Source organism: Canis lupus, chromosome 29 (genome assembly GCF_011100685.1).
Source record: "Canis lupus familiaris isolate Mischka breed German Shepherd chromosome 29, alternate assembly UU_Cfam_GSD_1.0, whole genome shotgun sequence".
Taxonomy (NCBI): domain Eukaryota; kingdom Metazoa; phylum Chordata; class Mammalia; order Carnivora; family Canidae; genus Canis; species Canis lupus.
The window spans coordinates 33,171,003-33,191,758 of record NC_049250.1 but is presented as its reverse complement, the minus strand read 5'-3'; the positions used below and the strand labels follow the sequence as shown (position 1 = coordinate 33,191,758).

The window sequence follows — 20,756 nt, the reverse complement described above, 5'->3', positions numbered from 1 at the left end:
TCATTTATTACTGCTCAGTTTCTATGAGCCAGAAATTTGGGAGGGGCTAGAAAATCCACTTAAATGGTGGATCATAGACACAGCTAATAAGCTGGTGCTGAGAGCTGAGAGGAGGCCTCACCTCCTCTCCATTTAGGTGTTTCTACAGGGCTTCTTGAGTCTTCGCTATGGTGACTTGTGAGTACATAATCCAAGAGACTAAGGCAAAAGCTGAAATGTCTTTTATGATCAAGTCTTGGAAGTCTTGGAGGTCCGATACCATTACTTCTATCATATTCTGTCACAGGCCATCTCTGATTCAATGTGGCAGGGACCACACAGGGTGCAAACACCAGAAGGTAGGAATGCCTGGGGTAGTTTTTGAGGTTGGCCAACATATGTATGATTATAACAGAATTTTATTTTATTTTATTTTTTTATTTTATTATTATTTTTTTTATAACAGAATTTTAGAAACAAAACAAGTATACTGGGTTACAAACCATGACAGTGCTATAACTGGGTGTTTTAAATGCCAAGTCTTTCAGTTATATCACACTATGAGTCAATATGCAATAACTCACAAAGTGCCCATTTCCTAACATGTAACAAAATTAATAAGAATTTATAAAAGAAATTAAAAATAAAGTAATAATTGTGTAGGAAGATAACTGAAATATAGGGATCGAAAAACACTCTGAGTCTAAAAAATGGAAGATGGATAAACCTTAATGATAGAAGAAAATATTAAATGCCTATCAATCAAATTAAAAAAAAGTGGCCAATGATTAATTGAGAAAAAAGAGCTCCTATAAATCAGTGAGAAAACAAGGGAAAACCAATAAAAAAAAAAAGGTACAAAGAATATAGGACAATCACAAATGGGGGCACTTGAGTGGCTCAGTCAATTAAGCATCTGTTTTCAGCTCAGGTCATGATCCCAGGATCCTGGGATCAAGCTCCACATCGAGCCCCCTGTTCAGAGGGAGTCTGCTTCATCCTCTCCCTCTTCTTCTGCCTGTGCTCTTTCAAATAAATAAATAAAATCTTAAAAAACAAAACAAAAGAACCACCACAAATGATAAAATATAGATGATCAATAAATACAACTTTTTTAATTATTAAAGAAATGCTCTGACAAAAACAATCTATTTTAAAAATCTATTAGTATGACAAATATTTATAAATGGGCATTCATATGCTTCACTGTGTGTACAAATTAGTCACATTTCAGGAAGGCAATGAGACAGCTATGCATAGCTGGAGGCTTCAAACTGCTCATTCTCTCTGACCTAGTAATCTCAATCCTAAAAATCTTTCTGAAGAATAGAAATGCATTTATATAACTGGATATGCAAATACTATTTATTCAAAAGCTTGGTTTTAACATATCTTAGACTGTGCTGATACTAAGTGAAAAGAGAACTTAAGTCTTAGCAAATTAAACAAATCAGTTAAGTAAGACTAAAGCAAATTTTTAAATAAAATAAAATTTGACTTAGGCTCTGTCCTCTGTCATAAATGACATATTTCTCTGCTGTGTTTCCCTACCATTAGATGTAGAGAGATAATTTTCAAATTATCTGCTTACTGTAAATCACTTGGGACATAATTTAATTTAAAGTGAACTTAATGGATTTCAAAATGCTTTCCTTGATAAAAGCTAAGTTCTCAATTCTACTAACACCATAAAAAAACCCAGGGTAGTCCCCAGTGTTTGACTGGCAGCCATCGGACTTCTCTCTCGGGTATTTAAAGTAGCCCTGTCAATTTCAAAACTGAAATACAAAATGAAGTTCTATATACACTCTGATGTGAGACTAGCTACACTACTCTTAAACACTCTTCACCCATCAATGGTAACAAAGATTTTTTCCTTAAACAAACTCAAGCTCTTCTGAGCCATTTTCTTGACTAGGCCTCAACCCTCACCTATATATCTATAAACACTCAGCACAAAGACCTCATCCACCACCTCCTCCCCTCACATTAAAAAAACCTGAACATACATTAACAGAGTTGTAACAACTCAAGGATAACTAGAGCCCCACTTAAAGTGCCTGCCTGAGAAAATTCAGGGTTGCTAAAAAATTCAATGTTTGTTCCAGGCTATACCCATGAGAGGCCCCTGACTACTCCATCTTGGAGCACCTACTTAAAAAAGGCTTAAAATGGTGAGAATCCTTCCTCTGTCCCTTTGACACGTACAGTCAATCCTTGAACAATGCAGGGTTCAGGGGCACTGACTCCCAGTGGAACTAAAAATCCCCCTCTAACTTTTGACCCCCCCAATTTAATTAATAGCCTAACTGATAACCAGAAACCTTACTGATAATAGAAACAGTCAGTGAACACATATTTAAAATGCTATATGTATTATATACTCTATCTTTTAATAAATTAAGCTAGAAAAAAGAAAAGTATTATTAAGAAAACCATAAGGAAGAGAAAATTTATTTATATTGTAGTGTAAAAAATCCACACATATGTGGATCCGCATTGTCCAAGCCTGTGTTGGAAAGGGTCAAGTGTATATGTTATCTCCTGTAACTCAGGAGTGTATTTATTAAGGACCTGAAAGCCACTCCTCTGAAACGTAATCATCAGGAAAGACAAGGCCTAGGACACAGTCTATATGGGAGAACAGAATTCTAACTAGCAAGAAAAAAACTTGCCTACTCACATTTATTCCAATCAACCCTTTCTAATTTTTCACTTCCCTGACTTAGCTTCCACCCACACCCACCCACCTCTATACCAATAGAAGTTGAGTTCAGATCAAGCTGAATCCTCTTCCTTATTGCAATAGTATATTATTGATTAAAGTTTGTCCTTTCCATTTTAACTAGTATCAGACTTTATCTTTAATAATAGAGGGATTTTTCCTTTGCAGTTTAAGAAATAGTGGGATTGAGAGAAAGAATCTCAGATATCAGTATCCTAGGCTGATGATATACCACGTATCTCTGCAGAGCCAATTAAACAACTTCCACAATTTAGAATGGCATTCAAGTGATCTGAAGACATAACTAAAGGGTGGAGTGTAAATGAGGGCTTAAATCTACATAAGATCTGAGAAAATATATTAGAGGATTGCATGAGTAAAAGCTTTGGACATTATCCAACTAGGCTATGACAAGAGAAAAATGAAGGTTAAGGACTAGAAGGCTTGCTGGGATTTAAATGTGAAGAAATGAAAGAATTTCCCAGTAGGCTGCTGTTGGATTTTTTTTTCGGAAAACAGATGATTTTATGTTGGTTTAGTTGTGGGTTTTATTTAATGCTGCAACAACTCACATGACACCTTGAAGGCTAACGAAGTAAATATCTTCAAAACTGGGAGAAATATCTATTCAAACGAATTATGCCTACACCCTTACCTCAAATATATCAGGAGAAAGGATAGTAAAAACATGAATTTATGAGAAGAAAATGTCAGGGCCTTGAGTACAGGAAGAAATTAGCCTCATAAATTTGAAGAGGGACAATGTCCAAGTGCCACGGCAATAGGCTAAATCAAAAGCACCAAATAATTTAATCAATCATAAGTGTATTTTTAAATTCTACAAGGCTGTCTAGAACTACATTAACTTTCTATTGTTCTAATTAAAATTAAAAGCTAAGGATCAGAAAACCAGTGTTCTAGTCAAAACTCTGCAATTACTTCTGTTCTTGAGCAAGCCACTTACATTAAAAGTTATTTAATAAATAGTCATTCTTTTACCTTTAAAGTACTATGATTCACAAGCTTTAACTTTAAAAATTAAGTTACTTATCTTCTGTTATAGGCTGAGTTATATCCCCCACTCTCCCATTCCAATGTTTAAGTCCTAACCCCTGGTACCTTAGAAAGTGACTCTATTTGGGAATAGCATCTTTAAAAAGGTATTTAATTTAAAATGAGGTTTCTAGGGTGCCTCTCATCAATAATGACTGATGTCCTTTTAAGAGGAGGAAAATTTTGATACAGACACATGCATAGAGGGAAGACCATGTGAAAATACATGACCATCTACACGCCAAAAAGAGAAGAGTTCTCTGAAGACACCAACTCAGTTAATACCTTGATTTCAGCCTTCTAGCTGCCAGAATTGCAAAAAAAAAAAAAAAAAAAAAAAAGTACATTTCTGTTGTTTAAGGCACTCAGTCTTTGGTATCTGGGTATGGCAGCCCTGGCAAACTAATGTAACTTTCAATTATTCAAAACAAAATATGGACTGCCTAGAGTGTATAGGATGCTACTACTAGCATTTCTGAAGCCATCAACTTCAGAAATGTAGGACTGTTTACAAAATTTTATTTTTCCTCTATTCGGCTCAATTAAATTATAAGAGATAATTTCAAGTTTATACAATTTATAAGTTTTCTTTCAAAGAATATTGACATTCTTACAAAATTATTTTGGCACAATCTTTGTAGGGAAGATAACTAGAATCTTTATATGAAGGTTCAATATATTCTAATATAACAAAATAGGAAACAATCTAGATAGCAATGACAGAAGCATGGTTAAATAAATTATAGTATGTGATAAAATACGAAATTACTAAGTTAGCTTGCAAATAATACCACTGAAAGATACAGGGAAATGCACATAAGATAACATTAAGAAAGCCAAGCAGTATATAAAACTGAATAAAGTCCCAATAGTTACACTAATATACAAACAAAATTCATCAAACTGTTAGCACTTACTATCTCTGGGTTCAGTTATGAGAAATAAGTATGTGTACTAAAAAAGAGGTGCTGGGACGCTTGGGTGGCTCAGGTCGTGATCCCAGGGTCCTAAGACTGAGTCCTGCATCAGGCTGCAAATGATATGATACTACACACAAAACTAAGGACTCCACCAAAAAACTACCAGAATAAATTAATGCAATAAAGTTGAAGGATACAAAATTAATATACAGAAATCTGTTGCATTTCTATACACTAATAAAGAAGTAGCAGAAAGAAATATCTGGAAAACAATTCCATTTACAGTTGCACCAAAAAGAATAAAATAACCAGGAATAAACTTAACCAGGAAGTAAAAAAGACTGATCATGTGAAAACCATAAAACATTGATGAAAGAATTGAAGATGACACAAATGGAAAGACAAACCATGCTCAGGGATTGAAAAAATTAATACTGTTAAAATGTCCCTACTACCCAAAGCAATCTACAGATTTAATGTAATCCCTATCAAAATATCAATAGTATTTTCACAGAACTAAAACAAACAGCCTTAAAATTTGTATAGAACCACAGAATCTGTATGGAATCCCAAATAGGTAAAGCAATTTTGAAAAAGAACAAAGCTCAAAGGTATCACAATCACAGACTTCAAGATATACTACAACACTATAATAATCATAGCAGTATGGCTCTGGCACAAAAATAGACATATAGACCAATGGAACAGAACAGGAAGCCCACAAATAAACCCATGCTTATATGGTCAATTAATCTATGACCAAGGAGACAAGAATATACAAAAGAAAAGACAGTCTCTTTAATAATAGTGCTGGATGGAACACCTGGGTGGCTCAGCTGTTAAAGCATCTACCTTCAGCTCAGGGTGTGATCCTAGAGTCCTGAGATCAAGTCCCACATTGGGCTCCCTGCATGGAGCCTGCTTCTCCCTCTGCCTGTCTCTGCCTCTCTCTCTCTGTCTCTCATGAATAAATATATAAAATCTTAAAAAAAAAAGTGCTGGAAAAGCTGGACAACTATATGCATAAGAATGAAACTGAACCACTTTATTATACCACACACAAAAATAAACTCAAAATGAATTAAAGACCCACATGTGAGACGTGAGACCATTAAACTCCCAGAAGAAAACATAGGTTACAGTAATTGCTCTGACACTGGCCTTAGCAATATTTTTTTAGAAAGGTCTTTTTAGGCAAGAGAAATAAAAGCAAAAGTAAACTATTGGGAGTACACCAAAATAAAAAGCTTTTGCACAGCTAAGAAATAATCAACAAAACAATCTACTAACTGGGAGAAGATATTTGCAAATGATATATTCAGTGAGGGATTGATATCCAGAATATATTAAAAACTTACACAACTTAACACCTAAAAAAACAAATAATCTAATTTAAAATGGCCAGACGACCTAAACAGACATTTTTCCAAAGAAAATGTACAGATAGCCAACACACACATATAAAGATGCTTAATATCACTAATCGTTAGGGAAATACAAAGCAAAACCACAATGAGATATCTCCTTAGACCTGTCAAAATGGCTTTAACACAATAACAAGAAATAACAAGTGTTCCAAGGATTTGGTAAAAAAAGGAACCCTTGTGTATTGCTGTGGGAATATAAATTGATGCAGCTGCTGTGGAAAACAATATGAAGTTTCATCACGAAATTTAAAAACAGAGTTACCATATGATATCCAGTAATACTATGACTGGGCATTTACCCAAAGAAAATGAAAACACACTAACTCAAAAAGATATATGCACCCCTATGTTTATTGTAGTATTAGTTGCAACAGCCAAGATATAGAAACAACCTGTGTCCATCAGTAGATGAATAGACAAAGAAAATGTGGTATATATACAACAGAATATTACTCAGCCATAAAAAAGAATGAGATCTTGCTATCTGTGACAACATGGATAGTCTAGAGGGTCGTATGCTAAGTGAAACAAGTAAAAGAAAGAAACACCATATGATTTCATTTACATGTGGAATCTAAAAAACAAAACAAAACAAAAAAAAGAAGAAACAGACCCATAGATATGGAGAACAAATTGATGGCTGTTGGTGGGGGGGCTGAGCAAAAATGAGTGAAGGAGAGTGGGAGGTACATGCTCCCAGTTATGGAATGAATAAGTCACTGGCAAAAAAGTACAGCATAGGGAATATAGTCAGTGGTACTGTATTAGCATTGTATGGTGACAGATGGTAGCTACGCTTGTGGTGAGTACAGTATAATGTATAGAGTTGTTAAAATACTACATTGTACACCTGAAACTAATGTAATATTGTATGTCAACTATACTGCTATACACACACACACACATAAAAGAGGTCCCATGCAAATGTTTAAGTCCAGTGCAGAAATAGGATATAAATTGGTTAAACCAAACCTTTAATTCTGAAATAACAGAAGTTAACTGACGTATTACTCTTTACACCAATAATGCTATAAAGCCAAGAAAAAAGTACAAATCCAACCACCACCAGACCAGGAAAGGTATTATATGCTTACAAGACCCTATTTCTATAACCAAGATGAACTGCATGAACAGAAGCTATGATGGCATAGCAGAGAATTAAACTTTAACTGCTTCAAAAGAACATTTTTTAAAAAAAATCTGTATACATTACAGTTAGTATGGCTTTTACATTTTCTTGACCCATTAACTCCTTATGTCCAAAAACTACATCAAAAACAGATTTTTAAGTTACAAGTGGATTTTTGTTAAAAACAGAAAAAAACCCTCAGAAAAACCAAATTATTTAAAACATTAGCATTTTAACCTGTGACTCAGAATATCTCTTAGGAATGAGAAAATTTCGAAGAATAAGATGAACAGAAAGATTTGCATATTTGAGCAGGGGCACTGGTTTTAGTGAAACTTCCTAAATGTCAAATAACATGAGACTAGTTCAATCATAAACTAGAACTGTGGCTTTTAATCTTCTTTGGATCACACAATATTTTGAGAACTTGCTAACAGCAACGAACTCTCATTCCAGAATTATAAACATAGGTATACTCCTCAATTTTTGTATACAATGATAGTAGATTTACAAATAATTGAAGCTTAAACCATGTTACCCAGGCTAGAAAAATGGAGTATCATGGAAACCTATTCATATTAAATTGTTAAATGAGGGGCACCCAGGTGCCTCAGTCAGTTAAGTATCTGCCGTTAGCTCAGGTCAAAATCCCAGGGTCCTGGGATCAAGCCCATGTCAGGCTCCCTGCTCAGCGGGAGGATCTGCTTTTCCCTCTCCCCTGCTCACTCACTCTCTCTTCTCTCAAATAAATAAAACGCTTTTTTTTAAAAAAGATTGTATTTATTTATTCATGAGAGACACAGAGGAGGAGAGGCAGAGACACAGGCAGAAAGAGAAGCAGGCTCCATGCAGGGAGCCCAATATGGGACTCAATCCTGCGCCTCAGAAATCACACCCTGAGCCAAAAACAGACACTCAACCACTGAGCCACTCAAGTGTCTCTCAAATAAATAAAATCTTAAAACAAAAAACAAAAAACTTGTTAAATGAAAAAAGCAGGGGATAAATCAGTAGATGCAAAGAAAAAAAATGTTTATGAAAAGGAAAAAGACAAGAGACCAAGTTATTGGAGTGGTTATTCTTGGATAGTAGAATTACAGGTACTTTATATTCCTCTGTAATTTTGTATACTCTCTGTATTTTCTATAATAAACTAGTTATATAATGAGAAAAGTTTAAAATAGAATTTTGTACAAATTATCAACCAAATTTCAAAGTAGTCTTAGATTATGATCATTTTTTCAAGTTTTAAAGTATATAATAAATAACAAATCACTGATGATCACTGATAAAAGGATGACTGAGATCATTTTGTAAATCTGTTAAGAAGGAGAAAGGCCAGAGTAAGTATTTCCTATTTCATACGGCACCACAAACTTAAAAGCAATCATAGGCAAAAACTAAAGTTCTCTTTTGTAAATACAAAACTATTTTTTGCTTCTGTACTTCAGGATACTTTGAAAGGCATCTACTTTTCTCCCCAATTACTTATTTATTTATTCATGAAAGACAGAGAGGGAGAGACAGAGACATAGGCAGACGGAGAAACAGGCTCCCTCTGGGGAGCCTGATGCAGGACTCCATCCCAGGACCCCAGGACCACGACTGGAGCCAAAGGCAAACGCTTAAACACTGAGCCACACAGGTGTCCCTGAAACATATCTAAAATAAATTTTTAAAGAAACAAAGATTAGAACAAAAACTTACATTTTCTATTGTGCATTAACAGAGCTTGTTTCAGATCTATTGTTGCTCTTCCTAATAAAGCATCTGCTTTTAAAGTATAATGACTCCAAACTCGAAATTCCAATGTAGTCTGTGGGGTCACATTTCTGTAAGGGTAAAATTATAACAAAAATATAGATAGAGTAGACATTTACTTCAATAATTTTTAAAAAGCCATGAATTGAGTTTGAGAAAAAAAATATTGTATGGAACAGTAAAATGAATTATAAATAAAAACTATTATTTACTTTCAAGTACATTAGGACTTCAATAACTAGATAAGAATTTTTGTAATTACCAAACCAAACACCAGCAATAGATGAAGCATCTTGTTGAGATTTCACAGTAACACAAATACTTCTATATGAACAAATCCCTAAATATTTAAGACAACTGATGGTGTTATTTTTAATAATTTTATTCTATACAAATTTGTAACATTATGTTTCAGATATGACAAAATTAACAGTGATTTTCTGCCCTATTAATTTTCATTAGACAATAACAGAAAATATGGCTGTATGGAATAGTTCAGTTAATAAAGCAAAAAGCAAGAATTATTATGCTTTTCCTCTAAAGAAAATGAGATTAACCAAAAATATTTTCTTATTTAAAATTGTCTAGTCACACTGGAAAATGATACTACTTAACTTTGAAATTATTCTACAACAACAGAACAAATATAAAAACATCCTAAGAACATACTCCCCCTTTTGAAAATTCTGCATTCTCTATACAAGGTACTTACACGGTTATCTGTTCATCCCATTTTGGATTGGAAGAACTACTGGATTTTGCTGTTTTCTTAATTTCTCCATCTACAACTACTTCTGTATATATTGCCGTTCCAAACCAGTTCTTTTTTCTTTTTAGTTTGGCACTAGAAACTAACAGAAACATGATAATCACTAGTGAATATATATGGACAAAAAGTAGCACTTTGTAGTAATAAATCAATAAAAATGGAACTGTGCTTCTTAGGCACTCTAACTCTCTTTATTGGAAATGGAGAAATAATACAAAAGGACCATTGATAATGCCTGAGAACCATTTGAATTTTTAACAATTTAACTGAAAAACAATTCACATACCATATAATTTACCCATTTAATCTGTACAATTCAGTGGTTTTAATATATTCAGAGTTGTGCAACCATCACCATAAGCAACATTAAAAACATATTCATCACCCCAAAAAGAAACCCCACACAAACAGTCACCATATTTCCTCCTAGTGCCTCCCCACCTCAGCCCTAGGTAACTACTAATTACCCCCGTCTGTAGATTTGCTTATTCTGGATGTTTCACAGAAATGGATTTATAAAACATATGGCCTTTTGTGACTGGCTCCTTTCAATTACCATGCTTTCAAGCTTCATCCATGTTATATTGTAGCATGTATCAGAGTACTTCATTCCTTTTACTAACAAGTAATATTCCACTATATGGGTATTCTTTCTATTTACCGATTCATCAGTTGATAGAGATCTGGGTTGTTTCTATCTTTTGTCTATTGTGAATAATACTGCCACAAACATTTTTGCACAAAGTTTTTGTGTACATATGTTTTCATTTCCCTTGGCCTATAGTATAGCTAGGAGTGGAACTGTTGGGTCATATGAGAACTCTGTTGAATAATGCCAGACTGTTTTCCAAAGTGGCTGTACCATTTTACATTCCCACCAGCAGGGTAAAAGGGTTCCAATTTCTTCACATCTTTGCCAATCATTTCAATTTAATACCGAACTGCATCAAACGTCAAGAGAAAGGTAAGTATTTTCAGATTCAACATACCTATTAACCTCTCTGCCAGGTAGTGTTTCATACTTGCCTATTGAAAATTATATAAACTTTGGCAATTTTTAAAAAATGCTTTACCAAGAAAGTTGGTCTCCAATAAAAGGGGAAGTATTTGCTTTTTCAAATAAAAAAAAAAATCTCAAAAAGTCATTTAAGAAGTTCATCATAATAACCCTTCACAGAAAATTAATTTTATATAAAATCTACCTGATTTGGAGGAAAATCTGTTTAATTTAGGCTAAACAATTAATTTTAAATAATTTTTGCAACTACTAATTCAAATGAGGAATACAAATTTTCAGGGCAAAGTACTGACTACTAAGCAGTAATAATAACTTATCAAGATCACCTCTATCCTGTATTACCTATGAATACTATGGGTCTGAGAAAGGGGAATGCCCTGCCCTGCCCCCTCCATGTCATACCTCTATCACATGTTAAGGATATGAATGTAAGCTAATGTAGGCTTCTATTCTACTATGAAAGAATAGTAACATTAATAGTCACATGAAAAAAATCACTGAAATATGAAGTGATAAATGCTGCAGAAGTATTTGAAATACAGTAAAGTCTTCAAGTAAAAATTTTTTTTTTTGAGAGAAAAAAGAGAAAGAGAGAGTGTAGGGGAGAGAGAGAGAAAAAAAAATCTTAAGTAGGCCCCAGGCCCAGCATGGAGCCTGACGCAGAACTTGATAGATCTCATGACCCTGAGATCTAGACCTGAGCTGTAATCAGAGTCAGATGTTTAACTGACTGAGCTACTCAGGTACCCTAGAGTCTTCAATTAGTATCTGAAGAATAGCAAGAGAGGCTCAAAGGAAAATACTGTATTTAAGGATTGGCAACATAAAACAAAGAGTATTCAGTGTTCTACGTCAAGTGTTACAATCGAGGTTTTGGCAAAATTCACTCCCATCCTTCTCTGTTTCAAACTGCTCTAAGTTCAACACCACTGAAGTAACATAGAAGGCACAGACACCTCCTTCCCAAAAAATCCCCCAACCAAGATTCCTCATTCCAAATTAAAGAGTCATTTCCTCAAAATATGCAGGTCTTTCAAAACACTAGAAGAAGGGGAAAGCAGTACTGCATGGTAGTTAAAATCACAGTGGTTAAAATCTTTTCAACAAATGGTGCCATACAACTGGACACCCACATGCAAAAAAATTAATTTAAGCACAAACGCAAAGTCCTTCACAAGAAATAACTCAAAATTATCACAGACTTAAGTGTAAAACACAAAACTATAAAACTCAGAGAAGGTGAGAAAACCTAGATGACCTTGGTTATAGCAATGCTTTTAAAAATACAACACCAAAGGCACGATCCATGAAAGAAAACTGATAAATTGTACTTCATTAATGTTAAAAATTTCTGCACTGCAAAAGACAATGTCAAGAGAATATGAAGACATATCATAGACTGGGAGAAAATATATGCAAAAGACATATGATAAAGAACTAGTACCCCAAATATACACAGAACTCTTAAGACTCAACAGTAAGAAAACCATCTGATTTTTTAAAAAGATTTTGAGAGAGCCAAATGAGAGAGAACATGAGCAAGGGGAGGGAGAAGGAGAACCAGAAACCTCACTGAGCAGGGAGCCCAATGTGGGGCTTGATCCCAAGACTCTGGGACCATGACCTGAGCTGAAGGCAGAAGCTCATCTGAGGGAGGCACTCAGGCACACTCCAAAAACCTGATTTTTAAAAAATGGTCCGAAGACCTTAATAGACACCTCACCAAAAAAATATTATGGAGAGCAAATAAGCATATGAAAAGCTGTTCAACATCATACGTTATCAGAAAAGAACAAAACAACCATAAGATACCACTACATACCTATTAGAATGGCCAGATCCCTTCAAATGTACCTCGATTTAACAACTTTACTCCAGAGCTATGTAAATGCTTTCTTTACACATAATAAACAAAACTAAACAAAAATAAGTGAAAGCAATAAACCTGATTATGCAGTTGGTAGTAACCAAATGGGAAACTACTTTAAGTTACTTTGAAATGTAGTATTCGGACTATACATCCTAAGGGGGGGGGGGGGGGTTCTCAAAGAAATCTTAAACTGCAACGAGTGGGCCATTGTTTTTAGTAATTTATTTTATCTTTTTAAGATTTTATTTATTTATTCATGAGAGAGAGAGAGAAAGAGAGAGAGAGAGAGAGAGAGAGACAGGCAGAGGGATAAGCAGGCTCCATGCAGGGAGCCTGATATGGGACTCGATCCCAGGACTCCAGGATCATGCTCTGAGCCGAAGGCAGGCGCTAAACCACTGAGCCACCCAGGAATCCCGTTTTTAGTAATTTTAATGTTGCCAATCCCTATGTGTGTTAGGATAAAACAGATACATTACTATCATTTGGGATTAAGATTTTTGGGTTAAAAGAAACAAATATAAAGTCAAATAAAGTAAAAATATCTCCTTTCTACTTTCACTGGAACACGGTAAAAATATCTTCTTTCTACTTTCAGTGGAACACAGTACTTAGAGATTACACATGAACTCAGGATTTATTTTTTGCTTTCTAAGACAATAAACATGTCCTAGCTCTGGTCACTGAAAACTCCTAGAAACAACTGACCTCACAGCAATAAGTACCACAGGAATTAGAGTATCTTTTCTTACTCTGGTTTCAATTCCACCCCTCCTGAGGCAAATGTTACTTCTAATGTTCTAAGCACAGAGCTGCATACACATACCTTCCTTTTTTACATCCACATGGTTGTATACTATGCACACTACTCTACACCTTTCATTTAACAATATTATCTTAAAACCTGGATCCTTTGGGTACATATATTTATTTTATTTCATTCTCTAACTAGGATTCCACTGCCTGTCTTTTGGAATTACAAACTCTCCCTTCCCCACCTCGCCCCTGCCCCTCCAATATATATTTTACCTCCAGGAATTTTTTATCTTACAGATATTTATATTGTTTATATATAATGAATGAATTATCCGAAGTCTCCTAACCAAGGCTCTTTCATCTTCTGCAAATGTTGTTTTCCTCTCCTTCTAATGCTTTCTGCTGCCAATATAATTTGAAATGAATTCTCAAACAAACCTGTCTCAACACTACATAGTAAATTTTTGGAGAACCAGGGCCCTGTGTTTTCATACACATAATTCCACTTAAATTTTTGCTCAATGACTGGATGGCTGAATAGATGAAAAAAGGCCTTCAGCATCCTTCTCCATCTTAATAACCATTTAAGAACCAATTCAAACATGGTTATTCTAATATCCAAATTCTCTCACCACCAGAGAGGATGTATCTTCTCTGCATCCAGCACAGGTTCAATAAATATTTACTGAATAAATAAAAGTACTTTTAGAAAATTTCTACCTTTAAGGCCTATTGCAACAAATACACCAAGTATGAATCCAGGAGAAAGATACTTGAGGAATTTGATGAATTAGGTATTTTTAAAAAGTTTCATCAGGGAATCACTATTTTAAGTTATTATGAAAATAACTTACCAGTTACCTGTAACTGTGACCTTCCACTGTGGTTATTACTAGTATCAGACCGTGGTGAAGCAGTGGCCATGTCCCAATATTCAGCTTAAGCCTATTAAAAAGTTAATTTATTCATGTGTTAGACAAGAGTGTAACTTTCAATATGATTAAAACTGAATCAATTTAGAAATCAAACCTAAATATTTTCAATTCATCAAATGACATATTCATAGCTGACTTCCATTTAAAATTAAAACTCAGCACTATAAGCATTACAGAAGAATATGGCCAATAAACCGTATCTGGGTCAATTTGAACAAAATAAATGATGACACTACGAATCCAGTGTTGATTTACAAACAAAACATACAATTTTTTTATATGTTATATACTTCATTTATTTACTTGCTTACTTATCCGAACTATCCTAAGTAAACTGTCTCTTCATCTTTTAATACTCCGGTGTATATTTTGTAATAAAAATACTCTCTTAAATAACAACAGAACAATGATCAAATTCAGGAATTTAATACATTACTATTCTCTTTTATATAGTTTATATTCTATAATTTTATCAACTGTTCCAAACAAGACATTTTATCATAATTTTTTCACCACAGTACCTAGGTCAGATTTATATATTGCATTAGTTATCATGTCCTCTGGAAATCTTACCGGTTTCTTTTTATACGTAATTTTTTTCATGTTCTGCTTCATTTTTCCACTTCAGTTTTTACTTTTTAAATAAAATACAAAGCCAAGCAACTTTGGCTTTTTTCTGCATGACAAATATTTTAAAGCTAAAACTTCTAACCATGCTTAACCTACTAAAGGATGAAGTGGAACATTCTGGTCAAGATTGAGAAATACTTTTGAATATAATGTTTATCTTGTTTTTCCCTGTTTGTAGTACTTTCTATGCTCCTTTTAGATCTTTCCCCCAAATTCAGGAATCTAATACTCTAAAATCATTATACTTTCTTATTTGTTGTTGCATATATTATGTGTCTGTACGTATGCAAATATGTGTATAAAAAAGATAATATAAACAGTTGCATACTATTTGGTTAACTAATTCTGGTTAGTATATATTTACAGATTCTGAGATCTCATTCAGGCCAATGCTGTCAATCTGCAGAGGAGAAAACGGACTCAAGAATTACATCACCTGCAGGTACATCAGCTGTCATGTGCATGTGAGAAAACCAATGGGAATAGAAGCTTTAGACAATCAATGGACAATGAAGAAAATCAATAGAAATGGAAGGTTTTCAATTTCAAGCAGCTGGTATACTAAACATTTTAAAAGGTCCTCCTGATTCAGTGTAAAAGATCCTGGGTAAACTAAAACCAGTGTAGTTTCCGAACATTACTATGTTCTCAAGAAGTATAAGAAACTATCAAACTTGCTCCCATCCCATATAACAGTAGCAAAAAAAAAAAAAAAAAAAAAAAAAAAATAGTTTTTTTTAACGGAGTTGAAACAGAAGAAGACTGTGAGTATTAAGTAAAACCATTTTTTAAATTACAGTATTGCCCTGGGTGTGCATGTTGATAGTAGTACTGGGATCAAGAGATACAACACTGGGCCTGCTGCAAGGTAATGGTGTGGAGACTCCCACATAAAGCAAGGGTCCAAGTCAGACATAACCTGTAACACAACAGAAGCATATACATATGCTTGCAGGAAAGCACCCTAATTTATGCCACTGGGATTATCTAAAATAAAGAGTAACCAATTATGAGACTGAGGTTTAAAAAAAAAATCAAACTTATAATAAAACAAGCCACTATGAGCAGGAACAAAAAATAATAGTTTCTGATCCTACATGGATTTTATATACTATGACTATTAAGTATAAATTTTTAAAAATTTAGTTTTAGCAATAAATGATAAAACCTAGTCAAACAAAAAGAAAAATGGCGCTGAACATCTGAAAAAGAAACAGCATATAAAAAAAAAAAAAGAAACAGCATGTTTTAACTTTTAGAATAGTTTCAGATTTACAAAAAGTTGTGAAGAGGGTTCTCATACACCCCAGCTTCCCCTATTAACATCTCACAGGAGTATGCCACATTTGTCATAATTAGTGAGCCAATATCAATATATTAACTAAATTCCAGTCTTTTCAGATTAGATAGAACTTAAGATAGAATCAGCATATTTGAATATAAATCTGAAGAAGTCATTTATAAGTAGTACTGAAACAAACAGACGGAAAAAGGCAAAGAGAGGCTAAAAGACATGAAACTAACTGGACATAAATTTCTACTCAACATCCCCAGAAATGAAAAAAGAGGAAGTCATACTAGGAGAGAAAATGACTTAATTTTACACAAACAATGAAAGACATTTATCCACAATTCTAAGAAATACATTGTGTATGTGTGTGTAAATAAAAGAGGTGGGATAAACAAAGACATTCACACATGGATGGCCACAGAGCAATGAAATTGCAAGACACCAAAAAGGGACCATGATACAAAAAAAAAAAACAGCCAGAGAAGAGACTGCACACAAGAAAAGAGAATAATGTAACAGTAGACTTTTCAACAGAAACAATGAAGGCACAGAAGGTAGAGAACAAACTTATTTACAAAGAACTGAGACAAAAATTATTCAACCACCAAAACTCTCTTTGGGGAATATGGAAGGCATTAAGACATTGCCAAAAACACCAAAGGAGAGTTTATCAACAGGAGACCTTTACTTTAAGAAAACCTAAATAATGTGTTTCATAATTGAATAAAATTACCACGAAGAATGCTATAAGAGGCAAGAAGGGAAACATGAGTGAAGAAACTGGTAAGCATACAAATAAATCTAAAAAAATATTGTCTGAATAAAATAGCAACATCTCATTACGGTATTTAAACAAACCATTAATATATGGAACAAAGAAACAGAAGCATATAGTGAGTAGGGCAGGGGAGAAAAGGAAAGGAGTTAATTATATAAATCCTTGCATCGTTCAGTAGTGGGATTATAATCTGGTTTTAGACTATATCGCATTCACAGCAGAATTTCAAGAATAATAATAAAAGAATAGAAACAGAATTTCCAAGCTAGTAGAGTAGAAAAGAATTTTAAAAAACCAACAACTCAATCCAAAAAAAGTCTAGACAGAAAAAAAAAAAGAGCATAAGTAACCAAAACTAACAGAAAGCACAAAGTAAGAGAGTCCAAACACAGAAAACAATTGGAATACAGAAATAATCACAACAAATGGATAAATTCAAAAGTCAAGAGACACCTACCAAGCAAAGATACTGACAGGATGAAAGCAAAATATGGAAAAGAACATACTAGACAAATAAAAACTAAAAGAAAGCTGAAATTAGTTGTAATAGCAGACAAACAGCATTCTTAGGAGAACAAAGAGAATGCGCAGCACCAGTGGCACAGCAGTTTGGGTGCTGCCTGCAGCCCGGGGTGTGATCCTGGAGATCTGGGATAGAGTCCCATGTCGGGCTCTCTGCATGGAACCTGCTCCTGTGTGTGTGTGTGTGTGTGTGTGTGTGTGTGTGAATAAATAAATAAAATCTTAAAAAAAAAAAAGGAGAAGAGAATTATTCAAGGTTCAAATAAGTAGACCTAAAACTATAAATCTGCATGCTTAAAAGAAAATGCTCCCCAACATAGTGGCCTCAGCAAAAAAGACAGGGAAGACTATTTTCCTAACAGACTTCCTGGATAAGGATGGCAGCAGAAACATCTCTGTCCCCCAACCAGTAAGCTGGAATGATCTGGAAAATGTCTCAACCACTTGGAACACTAATGATGGCAGCATGTATAAGGCACCTCCACCTGACCACTGCATCACAGGCTGCCTGGCAACCTACTATCAACGGAGCCCTCTTCTCAAAATGCTACTCTGTGTTGCTTCTCTAGGGAACATAACTTGTAATGTGACAGAAGTCTCATTAAGGAATTCTTCAGAGGATTAAATATCAGTGCAGTGCATTTACCATTTGAATCCAGCAAGCCAGAGGTTGAAAGGTTTTGACTGCGTGGAGTTTGAGAACCTGCCTTTCTTACTCAGTGCTCTAAGCCTCAATAAAGAGTCTCTGGTTAACAAAATTCCAATCTTGATCAAGCTCAATACAAAGACATGGATGCTCATTCTTTTGGCTGAGCATGAAATCAAGATTCTCAGAAAATATCCAACAGACAGCCCAGATGACTATCTACCTAGAAGAGGTGACGATAGCTCTGAAGGCAAACATCGTGATCATTATGGAGAACAGGACGGTTATGAAGACTAACATAGCAGAGACTATGATTGAGGCTATGACTCCAGGATAAACAGCAGCAAAGTGTATGTGGTAGGGGGTACAATATGGACTATAGAGGAAGTGGGACCACAAGGAAGACAAATATGATAAACATGATGTTCAGTTGAGGGGCTCCAAAGATGATTATTCTGGGGATGATTACAGATGTGATGACAGAAGTCTCTCCCAAAGAACCAAACTGAATCTAAAGCTTCATTCAGAGTACTCTCAAGGAAGATGACCACTTGGCTGGCACTTCCCAGTCTAGTCAAGCAGCCTCGATGTTTGGAGCAGCAAGGCCTACTGACCCAGCTATAAAAGAACAAGAAGTAGAAAAGCAGCTACAGAAGAAGGAGAAATCAAAACATCAGCTAGATGAACCAGAACTAGAATGATGGCCTTAGGAGAGACACATACTGACAAAGTGAAAAAACTGAGGAACAAGAATGGTCAAGGATAGGAAGTTTATCATCTCAAACTGGGACCTCAGCTGTATCAGAAGTCAGAGCAGAGCACGAAGGAGAGAAAGTGAGAAGTCTGAAAAATGAAATAGTACAGCAGAAGACTGCCACTCTCCAACTTCTAATCCTCCCAAACCTGGTCAGCTGCTAAAGGTAATCCCTTCCACTAAGAGGCAATGCTTGGGTAAAGTGAAGTGCTAATTCTTATCCTTGATCTCAGAGCTCAAACAGAACAACAATCTCTTACAAGGATTTGGGGGGGGGGCGGGGTGCGGAGGGAGTAGCTCCAGCTCAATCATCTCAGGAAGGATCAACTTGGAAAAAAACAAACTAGATGGGGTGAATGTCCAAAAAGTACAAGCGAGAAGGCCAGCATAACCCAAGATATGAAGGGAATAAACACTAATGGAAGGATTCTGAAAGGAAACATGGCGAAAAGGATCAAAATTCCAAATCTGGGGATGGATGGGTGGCTCACTTAGTAAAGTGTCTGACTCTTAATCTTGGCTCAGTTCTTGCTCTCATGGTCATGAGTTTGTGCCCCGAGTTGGGCTCCACACTAGGCATGTGGAGCCTACTTTAAAAAAAAAAAAAAAAAAAAAAAATTTCCAAATCTGCACCTGAGCCAGACACCTGAAGAATTCAGCCTGTAAATTCAGTACTGTAAGTATGCTGCTCTTCCAGCTGATGGGTAAGACTGAAATGAGAGGGAAGATTTTACAGAATAGACCTCACATCCTGCACTTTTTCCTATTTTCTTGCGACCCTGAAGCATTCCTGAGAAAACCAAGTATCTATCTAGACAAGACAAAATATCCAGACCAGTTCACCATCTGTTGGCAAGGGAAAAAAGCCTCAAAGGATTTTTAGTATGGGAAGAAACTGACCAATTGTCATTGCTGTGGGTGGTTTCAACACACTTCAATTTTTCATAGGTCAAATAGACCTGAAAATAAAAATAAAAACAAAACGATGAACAAGTGGGTCTTAAAAAACATAAACAGAATCTTATACCCAACTATTAGAAAATAAACATTCTCCTCAAGCATAAATGAGACATACAGAAAACTAATACATATTAGGACATAATGAAAATATCACCAAATTTCAAAGAGTATGTATCATGTTGTTCCCAGGCACTGACTATATATAATTAACTTAAAAAAAAAAAAAAAAAAACTACTACTATGGGGTGCCTGGGTGGCTCATCTGGTCAAGCATCTGCCTATCCACTCAGGTCATGATCCCGGGGTCCTGAGATGGATCCTTGAATTGGGTTCCCTGCTCATCAGAGAGTCTGCTTCTCTGTTTCCCTCTGTCCCTTCCCCTTTCTTGTGCATGCATATGCATGCATATGTGCTCTCTATCTCTCAAATAAATTTTTTTAAAAAGTCAGTAATAGGAGATAAATTTTAAAAACACAAGTATAAAACAAAAACTTCTAAATATTTCATGAGTCAGAAGAAACCGTGCTGAAAATTAAAAAAAAAAAAATACTAAGAACTGAATGATAACAAATATACCATATAAAATTTTGTGGGATACAATAAAAGTTAACTTAGAGGCAAATCTACAGCCTTAAAGACTTATACTAGGAAAAAGAAGAAAGGCTGAAAATTAGATAACAGGTAAATTTGTTAAGATAGAAATAAACAGAGTAAATCCCCAAGAAGTACAGAATAATATAGAAAAGAAACTAATGAATTAGGAAAGAAGTAACAAAAGGATTAACAAAGAGTGCCCATGTGGCTCAGTTCATTGAGTATCCAACTCTTGATTT

General features: G+C 34.8%; 1 protein-coding gene and 1 long non-coding RNA gene across 7 annotated transcripts in view; one reads left to right on the top strand and one right to left on the bottom strand.

The window, feature by feature from the left end:
* The window catches only part of WWP1 (WW domain containing E3 ubiquitin protein ligase 1), a 122,411-nt gene that overhangs the window by 78,184 nt on the left and 23,471 nt on the right, over positions 1 to 20,756 (bottom strand). For 2 of the 4 annotated variants that reach the window (XM_038579670.1, XM_038579669.1), the window contains 3 exons: positions 14,262 to 14,352; positions 9,707 to 9,845; positions 8,941 to 9,065 (listed from right to left, as the gene is read on the bottom strand). In XM_038579670.1, coding sequence (XP_038435598.1) covers positions 8,941 to 9,065; positions 9,707 to 9,845; positions 14,262 to 14,331 — 334 coding nt within the window. In that variant the 5' untranslated portion in view covers positions 14,332 to 14,352. The remainder of the gene's footprint in view (positions 1 to 8,940; positions 9,066 to 9,706; positions 9,846 to 14,261; positions 14,353 to 20,756) is intronic. The other 2 variants (XM_038579667.1, XM_038579668.1) reach the window with 1 other exon arrangement.
* Positions 1 to 20,756, top strand: part of LOC106558016 — a 30,684-nt gene that overhangs the window by 7,715 nt on the left and 2,213 nt on the right. For 2 of the 3 annotated variants that reach the window (XR_005381185.1, XR_005381187.1), the window contains one exon: positions 15,339 to 15,414. This is a non-coding gene — a long non-coding RNA (uncharacterized LOC106558016). Of the gene's footprint in view, positions 1 to 286; positions 339 to 15,338; positions 15,415 to 20,756 lie in introns of all 3 variants that reach the window. The other variant, XR_005381186.1, reaches the window with a different exon arrangement.